Genomic DNA, 20914 nt, shown 5'->3' with positions numbered 1-20914 from the left:
GAGCTTCTATATTAAATATTGACGTTATCACACACCTGATCAAATAGCAGTAAGTGAAGTGAGATTTAAAACTTCTGTTTATTGTTGCATTTGATGTGATTAACTGTGTGTGAAGAGACAAAGACAAGAGTGAGAATATTGCTCAGGTTCATTTCATTAAAGATACTGTATCCTTGTTAAAGCTGTGATTTTGTTTAAGTTCATTATTATTCTACAAACCTTAAACAGACAGTAACAAAAATAAATGTGCTTTCAGACTTTAGAGTATACGAGACTTGTGTGGTTGAAGGTCATAAGCTGGAACAGAGGAGCCGCAAAGAGCAGTAGTCGTATTTAAATAAAATGTCTAAGAAATGAAGTGATTTTAGTTTTTGTGTGTTTAAACATGTTGCTCACAGTGTGAAGCTTCATCAATTTTGTCACTTTATCAACAAAGTGCTGAAACATCAACATCTGTCTGTCTTTCTTTCTGACAGATGTCCAAATCTGAGACGGAGCTGGATGAAATCATTCAGAGGCTGATGCAAACATTTCCTACACTGGAATCAAAGGTCAGTGAAAACATCGCTCAGAAGAATGGTGGTGGTGGTGGGGGGGATAAAGTGGAGATGATGGAGGAAGGTTTCGAGAGGGTTTTCAAAATGCTGCGTTTTTCCTGAGACAACGCCGTCTCAGTGTGGATGGGAGGCCGAAACGGAGAGAAAAAGATGCTTTTTCAAACAAAAAAGCATTAGTGTGGACGTAGCCTGAGTGAGTTCTGTCAGTGAGGAAGACCAGCAGCCAGATACACATGGGGGTGTTGATACCTGTGGGAGGGGTCAGTTTTCTCAACAGCTTCTGGGGGATGATCAACCAACAAACAGCATTCATACGTGACTGTTCTCGTAAAGCTCAGGTGAAGAGCAGAGGACATCGCTCTGTGGAGCCGTTTGGCCAGTACGAAGACTGACGTGGAAGGGACTCTACAAGGACTTCATTATTATGGGAGTTAATGCAGAGGGCAGGTGTCAACAAAACATGTGATGGGGACAGATTTGAAACATGATGGAACAACATTCTGCTGCAGCGAGGTGTTAAAGATGTCTGTAAGGACGTGTGCTAGCTGCTCAGCACACTGCCTTTCATACATTAACTCTCCTCAGAGTTTTACAGACATTAGTGATACTGAGATTCAGTGTTTTCTCATCAGGGTGAAGACTGTCTTTTATTGCAGGGTGTTGTTGTTTATCGAAAATGTACAGAGACAGTGTGTGTTGTTGTCACACATACTTGCTTCATTTATTTATTTATCTAACTTAAAAACTTGAGTTGCGTGCTACCAGGTCAGGAGGAGTAAATCTGGGGTCCTTTAACAGAATGATGTGGTTTCCTCATCCTCACTCTCTCTCCTGGTAGAAAAGCAGGCTTCCATTCATGACGCTTAGCATCAGTGTAATGTTGCCTCTTCAGCTGATATTTCTTACAGTAGAAGGCAAAGGGAGTATGTCCAGTTTATTACCCATCTTTCTGCCATGAAGGTGTTCGTAGGGAGAGGGAAGTGGTCGCATGCAGTGTTGTACAGTAAACTTGAAGCCAGTCCAGCACAGTCTCCTTCCATGGCTGTGACGGCTGGATTGCCGTCTGGATGCAGGTGCAGAGGTCACGAAGAAACCATTCAATTGCTCCATTTTGCAGCTGGGTAGTAGACAGATGTTCTGCTGTGAGAGTTGCCTGTATTATGGAGGAATGGGTCAAATGCTTCAGAGGTAGACTGTGTACTTTTGTCTGTTACATTAATGTTCTCTGAGTTGCCGTGACAACTAAAGACAGACGAGAGGAGTTGAATAAGCTCAGGCATACAGTCTGTTTTCCAAGAGGCGTTGAAGGACAGCTCGGACATGCGAACGATGCTCAGCCAGAGTCTTAGAAAAAATAAGAATGTCATCTAAATAGACGAACACAAACCGGTCGAGGAAATCCCGTAGGACATCGTTAATAAGGGCCTGAAACACCGCTGGAGCATTCGTTAAACCGAAAGGCATGACGAGATACTCAAAATGGCCTAGGGGGTGTTAAACGCGGTCTTCCACTCGTCTCCCTGACGGTTTCGCACCAAATGATAAGCATTGCGAAGATCTAACTTAGTGAACACCGTGGCACCCTGCAGGGATTCAACAGCGGAGCTAATGAGTGGCAAGGGATACTTCTTTTTAATAGTGACGTCATTCAAGCCCCTGAAATCAATACACTGTTGAAGAGACCCATCCTTTTTGTCCACAAAAAAAAAACAAACAAACAAAAAAAAAAAAAACAGCTGCCACGGGGGATGAAGACGGACGGATTATCCCAGCCGCTAGTGAATCCCTAAATATACTCCTCCATCGCAGCGCGTTCTGGCATAGAGATACTATACAATCGGCTCACGGGCAAGGGCGCCCCGGGGAGCAAATCAATCGCACAGTCATAAGGACGATGGGGCGGTAGGGATTGCGCTTTGATCTTACTGAATACTTCCCGCAAATCATGATACTCCGGCGGCACCCCGGAGAGATCGGGGACATATGCATCAGTCCCCGAAGCCTCCCCCGGGCTGGGAAAACGGGCGGAAGTCAGACAATTGGAGTGGCAAAAAGGGCTCCAGCTGATAACCCTTTGCCCCTCCCAATCCAAGTGCGGATTGTGCAAACACAGCCAAAGTGAGAGGAGTATCAGGTGAATCGAGGACAAAAAAGGTGAGTCTCTCCCTATGATTTCCCGAAGTGCACAGTGACACTGGACCAGTGTGAAAAGAAATCTTAGTGAAAACCTGGTTATTAATCGCTCTAACTGGAATGGGCGGCTCAAGGTGCACAAGCGGAACGCCTAATCGTTCAGCGAGAGCGAGACTGATTAAATTCTGTTCTGAACCGGAATCTAACAAGGCTGTGCACGAATGAGTGATCTGTAGCATCTCCAAGGTGACAGGGAGTTGAAAACGGGGTTTCTGACCAGAGTTCGAACCGTCCACCCGTATCCCCGACTCTACCGGCGGGCGACGCCTTTTCCCTCCTTCGGGCATGCAGCAATCAAGTGATCCAACGAGCCACAGTAAAAACAGGCATGTGCCCGACGCCGCCGCTCCCTCTCCTCCGGTGTCAACCGTGACCGGCCAATCTGCATCGGCTCCGGATCAGTGACGTAAGCCGAGGCGACAAACTCATGCGAGTCCGCAGTCAGAGGCGGCGACGATGACGTACCCGGAAATGAGCGCGGTAAACGGCGCTGGGATTTGTAGTTCCTGTCCCTCTCCCTGTCACGCAACCTGTTGTCAATGCGAAGGGAGAGGGACGCCAGCTCCTCAAAAGATTTAGGCTCATCACGGGAGGCAAGCTGGTCTTTCATACCCTCATTCAATGCCCGAAAAAAAATACCCCACGCAGAGCGTCGTCAGGCCAACCGGTTTCGGTGGCGGCAGTACGAAAATCAATCAAAAAAAATCGGCAACCCTCTGACGGCCCTGACGAAGATCCAGCAGCCTCTGCGCAGAACTACCCTCAGAAATGGGATGCGCAAACGTTTTCTGGAATTCCCCCAAAAACACCTCATAAGAACAGGTTAACAAAGGATTCTTCGATAGATACGCCTCCGCCCACTTAAGCGCACGGTTACGCAGTTTACCCACCAAATAAGATATCTTATCAGAATCCGCAACAAATGAGCGTGGAGAACGACCGAAAACAAGGTCGACCTGAAGCAGAAAACCGCCACAACTCCCTGGATCCCCTGAAAAGGGTTCGGGCTCCGGGGACGTGGCATCACGAAAAACCGATGTAGGTGGAGATGCAAAGGCAACAGACTGTGGCAGAGGAGCTGGTGTACCGAAGTCTTGGCCCGCGGAGCCCGAGGCGGAACCAGCAGCAGTAGAAATACCCGCTTGTAGAGCCTGGAGAGACTCCAGTATTTTACTTTGACCATCCCTAAGAGTCTGCTGCTGGGCTAACAGGAACTGTATAGATTGTTCATGACTTCCTAATATCGCCTCCTGCCTCTGAATGGCTGCGTCCGCTGAGTCCATAACTGCTGGCCAGATTCTACTGTTACGGCCGAGACCGTTTTAGACGAGTGACAGGACTCAAATGCAGGACGCCGAAGTAGATTTTGAGTAAGTAGATTTTAAGTAAGTAGATTTTGAGAAATGATATTTAATGACTCCACAAATATTCATGAACAAAGGTGAGTTTAGACAAGTACGACATTCCACCACTGAATCTAAGTCACAATCTGGTCCGGGTCAGAGAGGACAGCTATTCCGGAGATTGGACTGGAAAGCGAGTCTCATTAGATCCAGGAACAGGTCGGGGTCACTGTAACAGAGTGCAGATGTTCAGATACGGATAAGGAGACATATGAATATGTTGTTGGTTCAGAATCCTCCTTCGTACTGCGTACTTGCCACAGGTGGTCGGAGATGACGTAGAGGGGTGAGTAGTCCGGGTGTGTAATCCAAAAAAAACTCCTGGCAGGGAGGCAGGTAGGTGTAGCTAAGAGAGAGGCGCACAAAAAACAAACATACAGTGAGGCAAGGTGATTCACAAAAATACATAGGGAATCATGGTGGTGGCCTGCACTGACTGATGTTAGCAGAGAATCTGGCGAAGAGAGATTGAGTACGCTGGCCTTATAAGTCCCCGGCTAAATTACCCACAGGTGTGAGCGATCAGCAAAAACACTGAGGCCCCTCCCAGGGGTGGAGACGCCGGCTCGGAGGGAGACACACTGGCACACACCCGGACCATGACAAATATAAAAATGAGTCTTGGATAAACGTGTAACAATATAGGAAAATAAATGTTATCAGGATTATGAAATATTTTTATTGGCAAAGAAAAGCTGTGCAGGACCTTTAATATATTGAACAGCGGAAAAGTGTACAATCATCATTTCAGCCATGAAATGACACTGCTGTAAATATAGAGTCATGGGGGACAGAGGGGAGGGGGGAGGCAGTCAGGGTGGGTGGTTGGTGTGCTGATGGCTGGAGAATGAAACTATTGTAACATCTGGCTGTCCTGGTCCTGATGCTGCTAAACCTCTTTCCAGAGGGCAGCAGGTAGAACAGTGCATGGTGGGGGTGGGCGGAGTCTCTGATGATGTTATGGACTCTGCTGAGACAGCATCTGTGCTCGACTTCCTGGATGGATGGAAGAGAAGTCCTGGAAGGAAGCAGGAAGCTCAGACACTGCTGAGACTGTTTAACCAGTGCTGATGTGTTTGGTGACCAGTCTCACTTCTTTGTTATCTGTACCCCCAGAAAGTTGACCCTGCTGACTACCTCCACAGCTCTGTTGTCAGTGATTAGTGGTGAATGACTGGACTGTTTTGTCCTGAAGTTGATGATCAAGTTCTTGGTCTTCTTGACATTCAGGATTGTTGCACCGGTCCTCTATAGGACAGATCTATGTTGTCCATAATGAGACCCACCACTGTTGTGTCATTTGTGTTCCTAATCATGTGATTAGAGGAAGATGCAGCGCTGCAGTCATGTGTCATCAGCGTGAAAAGCATTCGGCTCAGTAAACAATGGAGAGACAGGTGGAGCTGAAGATGCTGTTTCCCACTCTCACAGAGTGAGTTCTGTCATTGAGGAAGACCAGCAGCCAGATACAAATAGGGGTGCTGATACCTGTGGGAGGGGTCAGTTTTTTCACCACCTCCTGGGGGATGATCAACCAACAAACAGCATTCATACGTGACTGTTCTCGTAAAGCTCAGGTAACGAGCAGAGGACATCGCTCTGTGGAGCAGTTTGGCCAAAGACTGATGTGGAAGGGACTCTACAAGGACTTCATTATTAAGGGAGTTGTTAAAGATGTCTGTAAGGACGTGTGCTAGCTGCTCAGCACACTCTCTGAGTACTCGTCCATGAATGTTGTCCGGCTCAAAGTTTTACAGACATCAGTCACTCTGAGATTCAGTGTTTTCTCATCAGGGTGAAGACTGTCTTTTATTTCAGGGTGTTGTTGTTGGTTGAAAATGTACAGAGAAATTTGTTGACCTCATTGAGACAGTGTGTGTTGTTGTCACACATACTCTCTTCTTATATGAAAACTCTTAATTTAAGACAAAGCTTAATTAATTTACTTATAATGAAATTCAAATACAGTTTTTTCTTTAGCTTCTCCATTCTTCTGATTCCATATAGAAATTAATTTGTTGCCTCTGTGTAATCACCCACATGCTATAACAAAAAACATAAAAATGTACTTTTGTCTTCTCTGTTTTTGTTTCTTTTTAATTGCAGCTTTCTGGAAACATCAGTCAAGCCCAGAAAGAGAAACAGGAGATGGAGAGAGAAATGGAGAGACTGAGAAATGAGCTCGATTCCACAAAACAACAGGTTCATTTTTTATACACTAACTTCCTGCATTTACATGACTGCCATGTTTAATCAGATCTCTTTCTCTGGTGATTGAAACACTCTGAAGAAAAATTCAGAAATTCTGATTTTATATAATTCATTGAAAATAAGCAGAGCTGTACTGATTATATTTTTTTAGGCTGATTTATCTGCTGTTTGCAGTGATGCTGTGATTAACTGTCATTTATTGACAGCAATCTTTATTCTGTTGTATTCTCATACAATCTAGTAAGAGTGGTTAGTTGCCTGGATCCAGCCACTCTTACTAGATTGTATGATGTCATCTCAACAAGAAAAAATTAAGTTGCTGAATTTCATGCAGATGCTACATGATTTAATTACGTTCACCATAGAAACATGGAATTATTTAGTTCAAATTGCAAGTTTGGCTCTTATGCATGTAACAACCACCCAATTTCATTTTTTTGAGAGTGAGCAGACGTGTTCCTTAAACATGATTATGTTGATCAAGGATCTGACCTCACAGCCCATTGTTCCTTCAGTGGTGCTCATATTAGTCATTATGCAAATGTACTGTTTATAAGATTTGGGGAAACCTGCAGTCAGCTGAGACTGAAGAGTCACTTGGATGAGTGACCAAAGGTTTCTCCCACTGAAAATTTACCTGGATGATTGAGCATGCGTAGGGACGATGAAACAAAGGCAAAAGACAAAAAATGCTTTTATGTTTTTACATTTAATTCTGACACTGATGCTTTATCAACCAACACAAGACACTAAACACCCTTTAGTGACACTGACATCCAGCTGCACTCAAGTAAAAGCTTAAAAATCTCAATATTTTAATCTTTTCTTTATTTTATAAATCAGACTTGATAAATGTTATATTTTGTGCATTTATTTATTTAACCAATAATCCCTTTTATTTTGGGAGACACGACATTAAAACTCAAATATTTCCTTAGAGTCTTCATTTATTTGCTTTTTTGTATCAGCCAACTTATATTTACATAATACAGCTTTAATTCAGAGCTTTAATGTGACTCTGGTTGTGTTTCCATTATTGTGTCTGAAACATGAACATTTCTTCCTTCTGCTCTTTCTTCCTGTAACATTTCACATGAATACTGAAATCATCAATCAGCTCCAGCAGGAGAAAAAAAAAGCAGCAGAGGACCTGAAGAAGCAGCTGGAGGAGAAAAATCGTGAGGTTTGTGTTTCCATTATAAACATTCAGAATTTACTGACTCAACTCTCTTTATCTCTGTATTGTAAAGATTTATGAAGAAAACTTTAAATATTAGTTTGTTTATTTGACACCAACAGTCTATAAAAGTAACTGTTTCTATATATTGAACAAGAATATAATTCATTTTTACATCCAAAGAAAGTGCTGACATGCAGAAACTCATCATCTTCCTTTTTTCATTTATATCAACACTGTTAATTTAAAATACTCAATTAATTATGAACTAATAACGAAATGCAAATGAATGTGTTTCTTTGGGATCATCCTTTTGTAATTTATATCATAGCAGGCTCTTAACCCTCTGGGGTCCAGGGTATAATTGGCCGTTTTTGACTACTTTTGATTTTACCTCTATATTTCACCTTTAAAATATGTTTTTCTTGCCTTATTTGGTATCATTATTTTCAGCACAACCTCAAATATCTGAAATTTGAGTTATTTTTTCATTTTGGTATACTATATTAGCACAGCTGATCTAAATTCAGACAAAAAATTCAAAATCCGAGTAGAAAAAAGTTCTATTTTTTACTGTAAAACCCACAAACATGTTTAACGAATCATTTTCATAACTTGAAATGCAAATAGAAATTGTACATTTCTAAAAATTACGCACAAGTTTTGCAAACAACAAAGTTATATGATACTATTTACCTAAAAATGCAGCCAAGGCCTCAGGGGTTTTTTATATAACCATTTAAGTCTATTTACAGAACAATCAGGTGTTCTGCATCAAATAAGAAGCCACACAAATTATTTGTGCCAGTCCAAAAATGTAGTTTGTGTTCAGTATAAGACAGAGGAGAACAGCACAGGCCTAAACCCTGCAGGTCTGACAGCAGGAGGTGCATCAGTCCAGTTTTCCACGTGGGAACAGCGTTTACACTGGAATCTGCCTTTGATGGCTTTTTTAGAGCAAATGTGAAATTCAGCAGTATAACTGACACACAATACAAGACAATAACTACACAACAAACTTATTATAGCGTCCAAACACGCTAAACGTCACTAATGTCTCACATATGAAAACTCTCTCTCTGTGTCTTTCACTCGCCTGCTTTCCGTCGCGGGTGTCACTCCTAAAAACTTCCCCTTCTCCCTAAACAACTAAATATCACATGTTGCCATATCATTTTTTTGATTGGCTGACATGGTAAACTCTAACACCAATAGGGAAGGGGTGTTTTTCTTTTTCTTTTTTCACTCGCAAGCGGAGAGTGTTTGCTAGCGCTGTCTGTAGAAAATGCCGTTTTTACCATTCTTCCCGCTGTAAACACCAGTTTTGTTCAGAAAAAAACATCGTGTGTATTTTTTATCATAACTCTGGTTTTACGTGGCCCATCGACACAATTCAAAAACTGGTATATAGTTTGAAGTCCGCACTTTCGACCCAAGGTGAAATGGAGACTCTGACTTACTGCATCTTGTAGCTGTGTCGTCTTAAATTGGTCATGTGATTTTTTATTTTATTTTTTTTTATTTTTGTCCCGTTTGGATCTATAGCCATCAGAATTGTTGTCTTAAGGCCAAGAAAGATGCCAAGCGGATTTATTTTATTAAGTGGATCATCATGGCCTTGCCATATTGGTCCATTTGATTGACCTTTATTATAATTATGAGTTTATTTTATTTTCAGTTGTTACAAACGGGACAGACATGACTGGGGGATAGGACAGGGGGAAAGAATGAAAGAGAGGGAGAGAAAGAAAACCAAAGGGGAGAAGAGACAGTGAGAAGGGGGGAAGAGAGAAAAACAAACAAACAAACAAACAAAAAAAACAAAACACCTGGATCACCTGTATGGAGAGAAAAAAAAAACAGAAGAGAAAGCAAACAACAAAGAGCAACATAATAAGAAAAAAAAAAGCACCATCACAATAAACTAGCTAGCAATAGATATCAATAATTACTAAATAATAAACGATATTGTGCAGCACGCAAGATAGACAGCGCACAATGTGCTTTGAGGCAGCAGCCAAGAAAGCTGTAGTCCACGTCTGTGAATACCCGTGTGTACACCTGTGTGCATACCTGTGTGGATCAGCATGCTTGCATTCCAAAGGTTTCTCCATGTAATGATCTACTAGGGAGTGTGGCGAGCCACAGCCCCGTCCTCTATGGTATGAAGCAGGTATGGAGGAGATCAAAACTCCAGACATCCAGAGGCCCCCAGAGCACAAGAGACCAAGGAAGACTAACAGAGGGGCAGCCGCGCCACTGTTCTAGTAAGAGCTGAGGAGAGTCCCAGATGAGGGCTCACTCAGCAGCCGCGGAGCAGAAGCCAGGGGGAGTTGCAGTGACGCGCCCGTGAGCTCCGCCGGCAGCCAGCTGTGCCTGAGTGACCGAGCCCCAGGCCGAGAGGCCGGGGGCACCCCACCTCCGAAATGGCCCGAGCGAGCCCCAATGGTCATGTGATTTTGACACGCCGGCGCGTCCGGCGACCCCAGAGGGTTAATTCTATATAGAACTTAATATTTTTTATGTATGAATGTGTGATTGTATTGTGCAATCACACACATGTGTGTTTCCTTCCATTGTTGCAGTTTCTGTATCATTGACCACAAAAGCACTTATAAATCCACCTTATACACATTTTTCAGATCGTCCCACAACACTTCATGTTGTTAACATCAGGCTACATCAGCTCACTTATTTTACATAAAATAGCTTTGATTTAATCTCTTTGTATAAAGCTATCAGAATAGAACAGAATCACCACTTTATTGTCATTCAGAACAGTTAGTGCACATCAGGATGAAATTGTGGTGCATTTACTCGTCATCAGACTGTAGAATATAAATAAATCAATAAAAATAAGTCTAAAGGTTTCAAATATAAAAACGAGTCTTGGATAAACGTGTAACAATATAGGAAAAGAAATGTTATTAGGGTTATGAAATATTTTTATTGGCAAAGAAAAGCTGTGCAGGACCTTTAATATATTGAACAGCGGAAAAGTGTACAATCATCATTTCAGCCATGAAATGACACTGCTGTAAATATAGAGTCATGGGGGACAGAGGGGAGGGGGAGGCAGTCAGGGTGGGTGGTTGGTGTGCTGATGGCTGGAGAATGAAACTATTGTAACATCTGGCTGTCCTGGTCCTGATGCTGCTAAACCTCTTTCCAGAGGGCAGCAGGTAGAACAGTGCATGGTGGGGGTGGGCGGAGTCTCTGATGATGTTATGGACTCTGCTGAGACAGCATCTGTGCTCGACTTCCTGGATGGATGGAAGAGAAGTCCTGGAAGGAAGCAGGAAGCTCAGACACTGCTGAGACTGTTTAACCAGTGCTGATGTGTTTGGTGACCAGTCTCACTTCTTTGTTATCTGTACCCCCAGAAAGTTGACCCTGCTGACTACCTCCACAGCTCTGTTGTCAGTGATTAGTGGTGAATGACTGGACTGTTTTGTCCTGAAGTTGATGATCAAGTTCTTGGTCTTCTTGACATTCAGGATTGTTGCACCGGTCCTCTATAGGACAGATCTATGTTGTCCATAATGAGACCCACCACTGTTGTGTCATTTGTGTTCCTAATCATGTGATTAGAGGAAGATGCAGCACTGCAGTCATGTGTCATCAGCGTGAAAAGCATTGGGCTCAGTAAACAATGGAGAGACAGGTGGAGCTGAAGATGCTGTTTCCCACTCTCACAGAGTGAGTTCTGTCATTGAGGAAGACCAGCAGCCAGATACAAATGGGGGTGCTGATACCTGTGGGAGGGGTCAGTTTTTTCACCACCTCCTGGGGGATGATCAACCAACAAACAGCATTCATACGTGACTGTTCTCGTAAAGCTCAGGTAACGAGCAGAGGACATCGCTCTGTGGAGCAGTTTGGCCAAAGACTGATGTGGAAGGGACTCTACAAGGACTTCATTATTAAGGGAGTTGTTAAAGATGTCTGTAAGGACGTGTGCTAGCTGCTCAGCACACTCTCTGAGTACTCGTCCATGAATGTTGTCCGGCTCAAAGTTTTACAGACATCAGTCACTCTGAGATTCAGTGTTTTCTCATCAGGGTGAAGACTGTCTTTTATTTCAGGGTGTTGTTGTTGGTTGAAAATGTACAGAGAAATTTGTTGACCTCATTGAGACAGTGTGTGTTGTTGTCACACATACTCTCTTCTTATATGAAAACTCTTAATTTAAGACAAAGCTTAATTAATTTACTTATAATGAAATTCAAATACAGTTTTTTCTTTAGCTTCTCCATTCTTCTGATTCCATATAGAAATTAATTTGTTGCCTCTGTGTAATCACCCACATGCTATAACAAAAAACATAAAAATGTACTTTTGTCTTCTCTGTTTTTGTTTCTTTTTAGTTGCAGCTTTATGGAAACATCAGTCAAGCCCAGAAAGAGAAACAGGAGATGGAGAGAGAAATGGAGAGACTGAGAAATGAGCTCGATTCCACAAAACAACAGGTTCATTTTTTATACACTAACTTCCTGCATTTACATGACTGCCATGTTTAATCAGATCTCTTTCTCTGGTGATTGAAACACTCTGAAGAAAAATTCAGAAATTCTGATTTTATATAATTCATTGAAAATAAGCAGAGCTGTACTGATTATATTTTTTTAGGCTGATTTATCTGCTGTTTGCAGTGATGCTGTGATTAACTGTCATTTATTGACAGCAATCTTTATTCTGTTGTATTCTCATACAATCTAGTAAGAGTGGTTAGTTGCCTGGATCCAGCCACTCTTACTAGATTGTATGATGTCATCTCAACAAGAAAAAATTAAGTTGCTGAATTTCATGCAGATGCTACATGATTTAATTACGTTCACCATAGAAACATGGAATTATTTAGTTCAAATTGCAAGTTTGGCTCTTATGCATGTAACAACCACCCAATTTCATTTTTTTGAGAGTGAGCAGACGTGTTCCTTAAACATGATTATGTTGATCAAGGATCTGACCTCACAGCCCATTGTTCCTTCAGTGGTGCTCATATTAGTCATTATGCAAATGTACTGTTTATAAGATTTGGGGAAACCTGCAGTCAGCTGAGACTGAAGAGTCACTTGGATGAGTGACCAAAGGTTTCTCCCACTGAAAATTTACCTGGATGATTGAGCATGCGTAGGGACGATGAAACAAAGGCAAAAGACAAAAAATGCTTTTATGTTTTTACATTTAATTCTGACACTGATGCTTTATCGACCAACACAAGACACTAAACACCCTTTAGTGACACTGACATCCAGCTGCACTCAAGTAAAAGCTTAAAAATCTCAATATTTTAATCTTTTCTTTATTTTATAAATCAGACTTGATAAATGTTATATTTTGTGCATTTATTTATTTAACCAATAATCCCTTTTATTTTGGGAGACACGACATTAAAACTCAAATATTTCCTTAGAGTCTTCATTTATTTGCTTTTTTGTATCAGCCAACTTATATTTACATAATACAGCTTTAATTCAGAGCTTTAATGTGACTCTGGTTGTGTTTCCATTATTGTGTCTGAAACATGAACATTTCTTCCTTCTGCTCTTTCTTCCTGTAACATTTCACATGAATACTGAAATCATCAATCAGCTCCAGCAGGAGAAAAAAAAAGCAGCAGAGGACCTGAAGAAGCAGCTGGAGGAGAAAAATCGTGAGGTTTGTGTTTCCATTATAAACATTCAGAATTTACTGACTCAACTCTCTTTATCTCTGTATTGTAAAGATTTATGAAGAAAACTTTAAATATTAGTTTGTTTATTTGACACCAACAGTCTATAAAAGTAACTGTTTCTATATATTGAACAAGAATATAATTCATTTTTACATCCAAAGAAAGTGCTGACATGCAGAAACTCATCATCTTCCTTTTTTCATTTATATCAACACTGTTAATTTAAAATACTCAATTAATTATGAACTAATAACGAAATGCAAATGAATGTGTTTCTTTGGGATCGTCCTTTTGTAATTTATATCATAGCAGGCTCTTAACCCTCTGGGGTCCAGGGTATAATTGGCCGTTTTTGACTACTTTTGATTTGACCTCTATATTTCACCTTTAAAATATGTTTTTCTTGCCTTATTTGGTATCATTATTTTCAGCACAACCTCAAATATCTGAAATTTGAGTTATTTTTTCATTTTGGTATACTATATTAGCACAGCTGATCTAAATTCAGACAAAAAATTCAAAATCCGAGTAGAAAAAAGTTCTATTTTTTACTGTAAAACCCACAAACATGTTTAACGAATCATTTTCATAACTTGAAATGCAAATAGAAATTGTACATTTCTAAAAATTACGCACAAGTTTTGCAAACAACAAAGTTATATGATACTATTTACCTAAAAATGCAGCCAAGGCCTCAGGGGTTTTTTATATAACCATTTAAGTCTATTTACAGAACAATCAGGTGTTCTGCATCAAATAAGAAGCCACACAAATTATTTGTGCCAGTCCAAAAATGTAGTTTGTGTTCTTCCCGCTGTAAACACCAGTTTTGTTCAGAAAAAAACATCGTGTGTATTTTTTATCATAACTCTGGTTTTACGTGGTCCATCGACACAATTCAAAAACTGGTATATAGTTTGAAGTCCGCACTTTCGACCCAAGGTGAAATGGAGACTCTGACTTACTGCATCTTGTAGCTGTGTCGTCTTAAATTGGTCATGTGATTTTTTATTTTTTATTTTTTATTTTTTGTCCCGTTTGGATCTATAGCCATCAGAATTGTTGTCTTAAGGCCAAGAAAGATGCCAAGCGGATTTATTTTATTAAGTGGATCATCATGGCCTTGCCATATTGGTCCATTTGATTGACCTTTATTATAATTATGAGTTTATTTTATTTTCAGTTGTTACAAACGGGACAGACATGACTGGGGGATAGGACAGGGGGAAAGAATGAAAGAGAGGGAGAGAAAGAAAACCAAAGGGGAGAAGAGACAGTGAGAAGGGGGGGAAGAGAGAAAAACAAACAAACAAACAAACAAAAAAAACAAAACACCTGGATCACCTGTATGGAGAGAAAAAAAAACAGAAGAGAAAGCAAACAACAAAGAGCAACATAATAAGAAAAAAAAAAGCACCATCACAATAAACTAGCTAGCAATAGATATCAATAATTACTAAATAATAAACGATATTGTGCAGCACGCAAGATAGACAGCGCACAATGTGCTTTGAGGCAGCAGCCAAGAAAGCTGTAGTCCACGTCTGTGAATACCCGTGTGTACACCTGTGTGCATACCTGTGTGGATCAGCATGCTTGCATTCCAAAGGTTTCTCCATGTAATGATCTACTAGGGAGTGTGGCGAGCCACAGCCCTGTCCTCTATGGTATGAAGCAGGTATGGAGGAGATCAAAACTCCAGACATCCAGAGGCCCCCAGAGCACAAGAGACCAAGGAAGACTAACAGAGGGGCAGCCGCGCCACTGTTCTAGTAAGAGCTGAGGAGAGTCCCAGATGAGGGCTCATTCAGCAGCCGCGGAGCAGAAGCCAGGGGGAGTTGCAGTGACGCGCCCGTGAGCTCCGCCGGCAGCCAGCTGTGCCTGAGTGACCGAGCCCCAGGCCGAGAGGCCGGGGGCACCCCACCTCCGAAATGGCCCGAGCGAGCCCCAATGGTCATGTGATTTTGACACGCCGGCGCGTCCGGCGACCCCAGAGGGTTAATTCTATATAGAACTTAATATTTTTTATGTATGAATGTGTGATTGTATTGTGCAATCACACACATGTGTGTTTCCTTCCATTGTTGCAGTTTCTGTATCATTGACCACAAAAGCACTTATAAATCCACCTTATACACATTTTTCAGATCGTCCCACAACACTTCATGTTGTTAACATCAGGCTACATCAGCTCACTTATATTTACATAAAATAGCTTTGATTTAATCTCTTTGTATAAAGCTATCAGAATAGAACAGAATCACCACTTTATTGTCATTCAGAACAGTTAGTGCACATCAGGATGAAATTGTGGTGCATTTACTCGTCATCAGACTGTAGAATATAAATAAATCAATAAAAATAAGTCTAAAGGTTTCAAATATAAAAACGAGTCTTGGATAAACGTGTAACAATATAGGAAAAGAAATGTTATTACACTCAAAAAAATGAATGAGGTGGATTGTTCAGTGTATATTAATTATTTATTTTCATTTTACTTAAAATATATGTTTTTGTTAAGTTAACATATGTTTTTCTAATCAAGTCTACGTAATTGTGTCTATTATTCAACGTACATAATACTAATGTGTTACTTGATCGCATAACATTTAAGTTAAGTCAATTAGGATCGATATACCTTGTATATCCACAAGGTGGCAGTAATGCAAAAACAGTTGTAATGAAACCGCGCAGAACAAGAAGGCTTCACGGCTTGTGCCTGCTCATGCGCAAGACTTCAAATTTAACTGAAAAAGGCTGTTTTGGCGCCAAGCTGCTGTTTCTTTGAGAGGTAAGACCACTTTTTTTCTTTGACTATGTTGTGTAGTATCTATATGTCCAGCATGGTTATATTTTGCGTTTGTCTTACAAGACATGTTATATCGTTTGCGTGCGCTTGTTTTACATTAGTTTTACTGGGTCCTGGACATGCTTATTTTGTGGACTGTGTAAGAAACATTTTTATTGTTTTTTGTTTTATTAAGGGATTAGCTACAGGGGTTCATGGGGTTATTCTTTCAAGGGGTTATTTTTCCATTTGCTTTCTTGGGATTCCTTTTCTGTAATCCGAGAGTCGGAAATATCGAATAGGATAGCAAGGATAGCATAAAGTGACATTTAAAATCCAAAAAGTCAAGGGCGAAAGCCACTGTGACACCATTGTTCTGCTCTATCAGTAATCTGTATTATGTAAAAATGGTCTGTAAATACAGCATGTTTCCTAGCGGAGTTATACATATCAATGTAGTTATAAATTACAGTTTGTGAAAGTACACACTTAATTTTTTTAATAAAATTATTCAAGACATATGAGTGGACAGACAATGGAGGTCGACAGACCTGGTGATAATTGCTTCTATAGAAAGTTAGCACATGGCAGTGTCAATCTCTTGCTTTTCTTCTGAGTAGTATTTTATTTAGTTGTAATTCAAACAATAATTTGCTTCTTGAAATTAAGTAATGAATTTCTTGTTTTACTTTATAAATCTCAGATCCTGCCTTTACCTGCTCCCTCCTATACTGATGTGGTGTATGTGGTATTGCTGAGCTTGTATGTGGTATGTGAACTGTTATACTTTTAAAAACAAAACTGTTTTATAAGTTAAGTTTTCTTTTGTGACCCATCCCATGCCCCTGTTATTTCTTCTCCACATCTGAACCATGGTAAAGGTTGCAGTTCAAGGGCCTGAGGCATGAAATTCTTTTCAGATCAGCTGTGATCAATATTTTTTGGAACTTGATAAATAACAATAAAAGCTGTAATGGCTCCATTAGCATTTTGTGTAAATGTTTGTGTTAAAATTATAGCTTTAATGAGGTCTTACTACATTAGTTTTAGTTTGTATATGTGTACATATAGTATGTATATTTACAGTACAGTATGTTGTGTTTGTTGACATATTTTCAGGTGGAAGCAGAATATGTGAGGATTACTACTGCTGCACATGTTCCAAGGCTTTTTACACAACTTGACCAATACACTGACCAGCTCATAAAAGTCTTCAAGAAAAAAGGAGGCGTTGCAGGGAAGAAAATTAGACAAACTTTGGCCCCAGCCACACAGGTGCGTTATTCTGTTGGTAGCAAAATATTATGGCTAATAAGATCATTTTCAAATTTAAACAGCTAGTGTATGGTAGCTGCACAGTGCACTTACATTTATATTAAGCAAGACAAAGTTTGGTACTCAAAACGTTGGAAAATTTAAATTACCTAAACATATGTAAAATCTGATCCCTTGATTTAGGTTAAACCAGAAGTGAATGTTTTTATGTTATGTTTTGAATGCAAAAAAGATGATGTATTAGTTTGTCTTTACCTCCATTATGGACATATATAATGTGGTGGAAACCCTGCCCAACAGGTTAACTATTCATGTCCATGTGATGATTAGTTGGTCTTGTGTACATGTCTATCTGTGCAGTGGATATGTCATTCATTTTGCGTATAATGTGAGTTTCTGTCATCCTAAAGTATATCTGTTTTCTCTTCCTGTATCTCTGCCACTCTCTACAGAAGGAAAGTATTGAAAAGGGGAGGGAGTGTGTCCTCAGGGCACTACCTTTTTACCTGAATGAAGACCCAAGCATCCTCTTCAAAGAATAATTGGTTGGTAATTTTAGTTTAGTTTTTTATCTGTATTAAACCAAATTTTGAATAACTAATGTTGTTGCATGTTGTTGTTGTTGTAATTTGCATGGAACCTGTTTAAATGTTTTGGGAAATCTTCTTGTATACCCAAACTATTTATATTTATCGTTGAATCTGTAGTCTGAAATAGTGGCACACTGGGGTGCATGTTCCTAATATTGTGTTTATGTCATTAAAGGGTAGCTTTGGCCCTTTTTCTTTCTTTTTTTAAAACTGGATGCCATTTTTCTATGTTTTTGTGTCTAAGCTACAGCTGTTCAGAGGGAGCTGGAACAAATTACCCTTGCTATCTTTACCATCGAAAGAGCTGATGCCAGCACTCCTCCAGCCGATGTGGGTGTAACCATCTAGTGTGTCCTGCATGACCTGGAAGACCTGGCCTCTGCATGTGCACTCTTAATGGGTGGGATATATGCACTGAATCTCAGTTAACCTCAAGACTGAAAGCTTTCTTTGAAGTACTTCAGAAGCTCTTCCTTCATCTGTATGTCAGCATACTCTTGACCAAGGTACAGTTGCTCAAGAATACACTGAATGAATAAGCCAACCTTTAATTTGGATGATGAATGTTCTGTCAGATGGACAGAAGTTTTTCGGAGGCTGAATGGGAATAAAATGGTAATTTGTAAATGATAGATAACGGGAAAATTACATTTAAGAGAAATTTAGAACATTTTGAAAAGTTTGTAAACTACTACAATTTGAGAGATTTTACTGTTGTGGGGGGCTAGTAAGAGACAATCAAAAGTATTGAGATTTAAAGGATTTAATTGAGAGATGATACTGCACGTAAAACAAAAAACTGTACTTAAGCTGCGTGAAACCGCCTCTGTCCGCCGATCAACTGACCCTAACCCTAACCGTAACCCTTTAATAAACAGTAAGCAGAATTGATATTGTCCTTGCAACATTGGAATTTCATAAATGCACGAATGGCTTGGCGCGCAAAAGAATAACGTCACAACAATGTGACAACATTTTCATGATGGTCTGGGAACAACACCAACACGAGGATATCAGATCATCCAAGTTGGGAATGCAGGATGAATGTATATTTTGTGGACTTTTAAAGACGAACAATTGTTTCCATGTTAAAATGTTTACATCTGAAGTTTTTTGCCCAAACACTGGTAAAATAAATGTTGACAGTGGCAAGTGTTAAATGGTTACTGCTGTGCTGTTGCAAAAAAACTGAACGCTGACAAGCTGTTTTGTTAGACCATAATGTTGGCATGTTTTGTTAAAGTTTTATTTGGGATGGTGATGTAATTTTCTTTGATTGCTAATATCAGTGGACTATTTATTATTATTATTATTATTATTATTATTATGATTATTATTATTATTATTATTGTTGTTGTTGTTACATAAATTTTTTTTAAATTGTGGCTGTTGAGGTGGACACTTCACTTTGCATTGTTAAAGGAAAGCACTTCATTGGCATTGTGTTACTGGACTGACCCTGAGCAATCATTGCAAATAGCAACTTTGCTATCCATTTTAGACACTAAAAGAAAAAAAACACTCACAGACCTTACTAGCATCACATGTGCATAACTCAAGTGTCATCTTATCAATGTGTTATGTGATCTTCAATGCGTTTTTTTTTTCTCTCTTCTATTTCTGGTAGATACAGACATTTAATTTAAAGTCTTGATGTTGCATCTGTCTACATACTGTTAATTACTAACCCTAATGAGCTGTTGTGTTTTATTTTGGACTGGGTTTACACAAATGCTCACTGAATGTGTTGGCAATAAAAGAAATTTTAAAAAATAAGTTGGATGTACTTAATTCATTTGTGTGGAACCTGTTGACAAAATAGATTTATGTAAAACTAATTAATAAAGCACAAGGTGGCTGAAAATATAATATTTGAATTAATCTAACTTAAATTTAACATTTTACTGCCACAAATAAGAAATGTGTTGAAGTAACTAATCTAAACTATCTAACCTGAAAATATATCATCTTTGTTCATACAACATAACTTGATTTAGTTAGTCTTAAATATGTCTTGTTAATCTTAAGTAGTTTTTTTAAATTAGATGAACTAAAGATTTTTGCTTTAAACTAACATAATTCAATTTCGTGGAACCTGTTGACAAAATAATTTTAATTAAAGTCAACGTTTCATTTTTTTGAGTGTAGGGTTATGAAATATTTTTATTGGCAAAGAAAAGCTGTGCAGGACCTTTAATATATTGAACAGCGGAAAAGTGTACAATCATCATTTCAGCCATGAAATGACACTGCTGTAAATATAGAGTCATGGGGGACAGAGGGGAGGGGGGAGGCAGTCAGGGTGGGTGGTTGGTGTGCTGATGGCTGGAGAATGAAACTATTGTAACATCTGGCTGTCCTGGTCCTGATGCTGCTAAACCTCTTTCCAGAGGGCAGCAGGTAGAACAGTGCATGGTGGGGGTGGGCGGAGTCTCTGATGATGTTATGGACTCTGCTGAGACAGCATCTGTGCTCGACTTCCTGGATGGATGGAAGAGAAGTCCTGGAAGGAAGCAGGAAGCTCAGACACTGCTGAGACTGTTTAACCAGTGCTGATGTATTTGGTGACCAGTCTCACTTCTTAGTTATCTGTACCCCCAGAAGGTTGACCCTGCTGACTACCTCCACAGCTCTGTTGTCAGTGATTAGTGGTGAATGACTGGACTGTTTTGTCCTGAAGTTGATGATCAAGTTCTTGGTCTTCTTGACATTCAGGATTGTTGCACCGGTCCTCTATAGGACAGATCTATGTTGTCCATAATGAGACCCACCACTGTTGTGTCATTTGCGTTCCTAATCATGTGATTAGAGGAAGATGTAGCGCTGCAGTCATGTGTCAGCAGCGTGAACAGCAGAGGGGCTCAGTAAACAATGGAGAGACAGGTGGAGCTGAAGATGCTGTTAGCGTACGGCATACAGTGTACAGGAAAGTGTACAGTGACTCGACTGTACACTGTGTTTGTTTTTTCCTCCGAAACAATAAGTTCCATTGGAGTAGCCTTTCAACACCTCTCTCTGTCTCTCGCTACCAAACAACTCGACC

General features: G+C 40.0%; 1 protein-coding gene and 1 long non-coding RNA gene across 3 annotated transcripts in view; both read left to right on the top strand.

Moving 5' to 3' along the window:
- The window catches only part of LOC113028266 (uncharacterized), a 120565-nt gene that overhangs the window by 77496 nt on the left and 22155 nt on the right, over positions 1–20914 (top strand). Inside the window, exons 14-15 of the mRNA XM_080293416.1 lie at positions 11909–12010; positions 13137–13202. Coding sequence (XP_080149542.1) covers positions 11909–12010; positions 13137–13202 — 168 coding nt within the window. The remainder of the gene's footprint in view (positions 1–11908; positions 12011–13136; positions 13203–20914) is intronic.
- On the top strand, positions 15671–19792 carry LOC113034318 (uncharacterized). Of its 2 annotated transcripts, XR_013903547.1 has the most exons (5): positions 15671–16009; positions 16710–16775; positions 17126–17281; positions 17734–17826; positions 18116–19792. It is a non-coding gene; the product is annotated as an uncharacterized LOC113034318 (long non-coding RNA). The 2 variants fall into 2 exon arrangements; XR_013903546.1 differs by lacking the exon at positions 15671–16009 and having other exon boundaries at positions 16016–16775.

Source organism: Astatotilapia calliptera, chromosome 3, assembly GCF_964374335.1.
Source record: "Astatotilapia calliptera chromosome 3, fAstCal68.1, whole genome shotgun sequence".
Classification (NCBI taxonomy): Eukaryota; Metazoa; Chordata; class Actinopteri; order Cichliformes; family Cichlidae; genus Astatotilapia; species Astatotilapia calliptera.
This window is presented reverse-complemented; position numbering and strand designations above follow the sequence as displayed.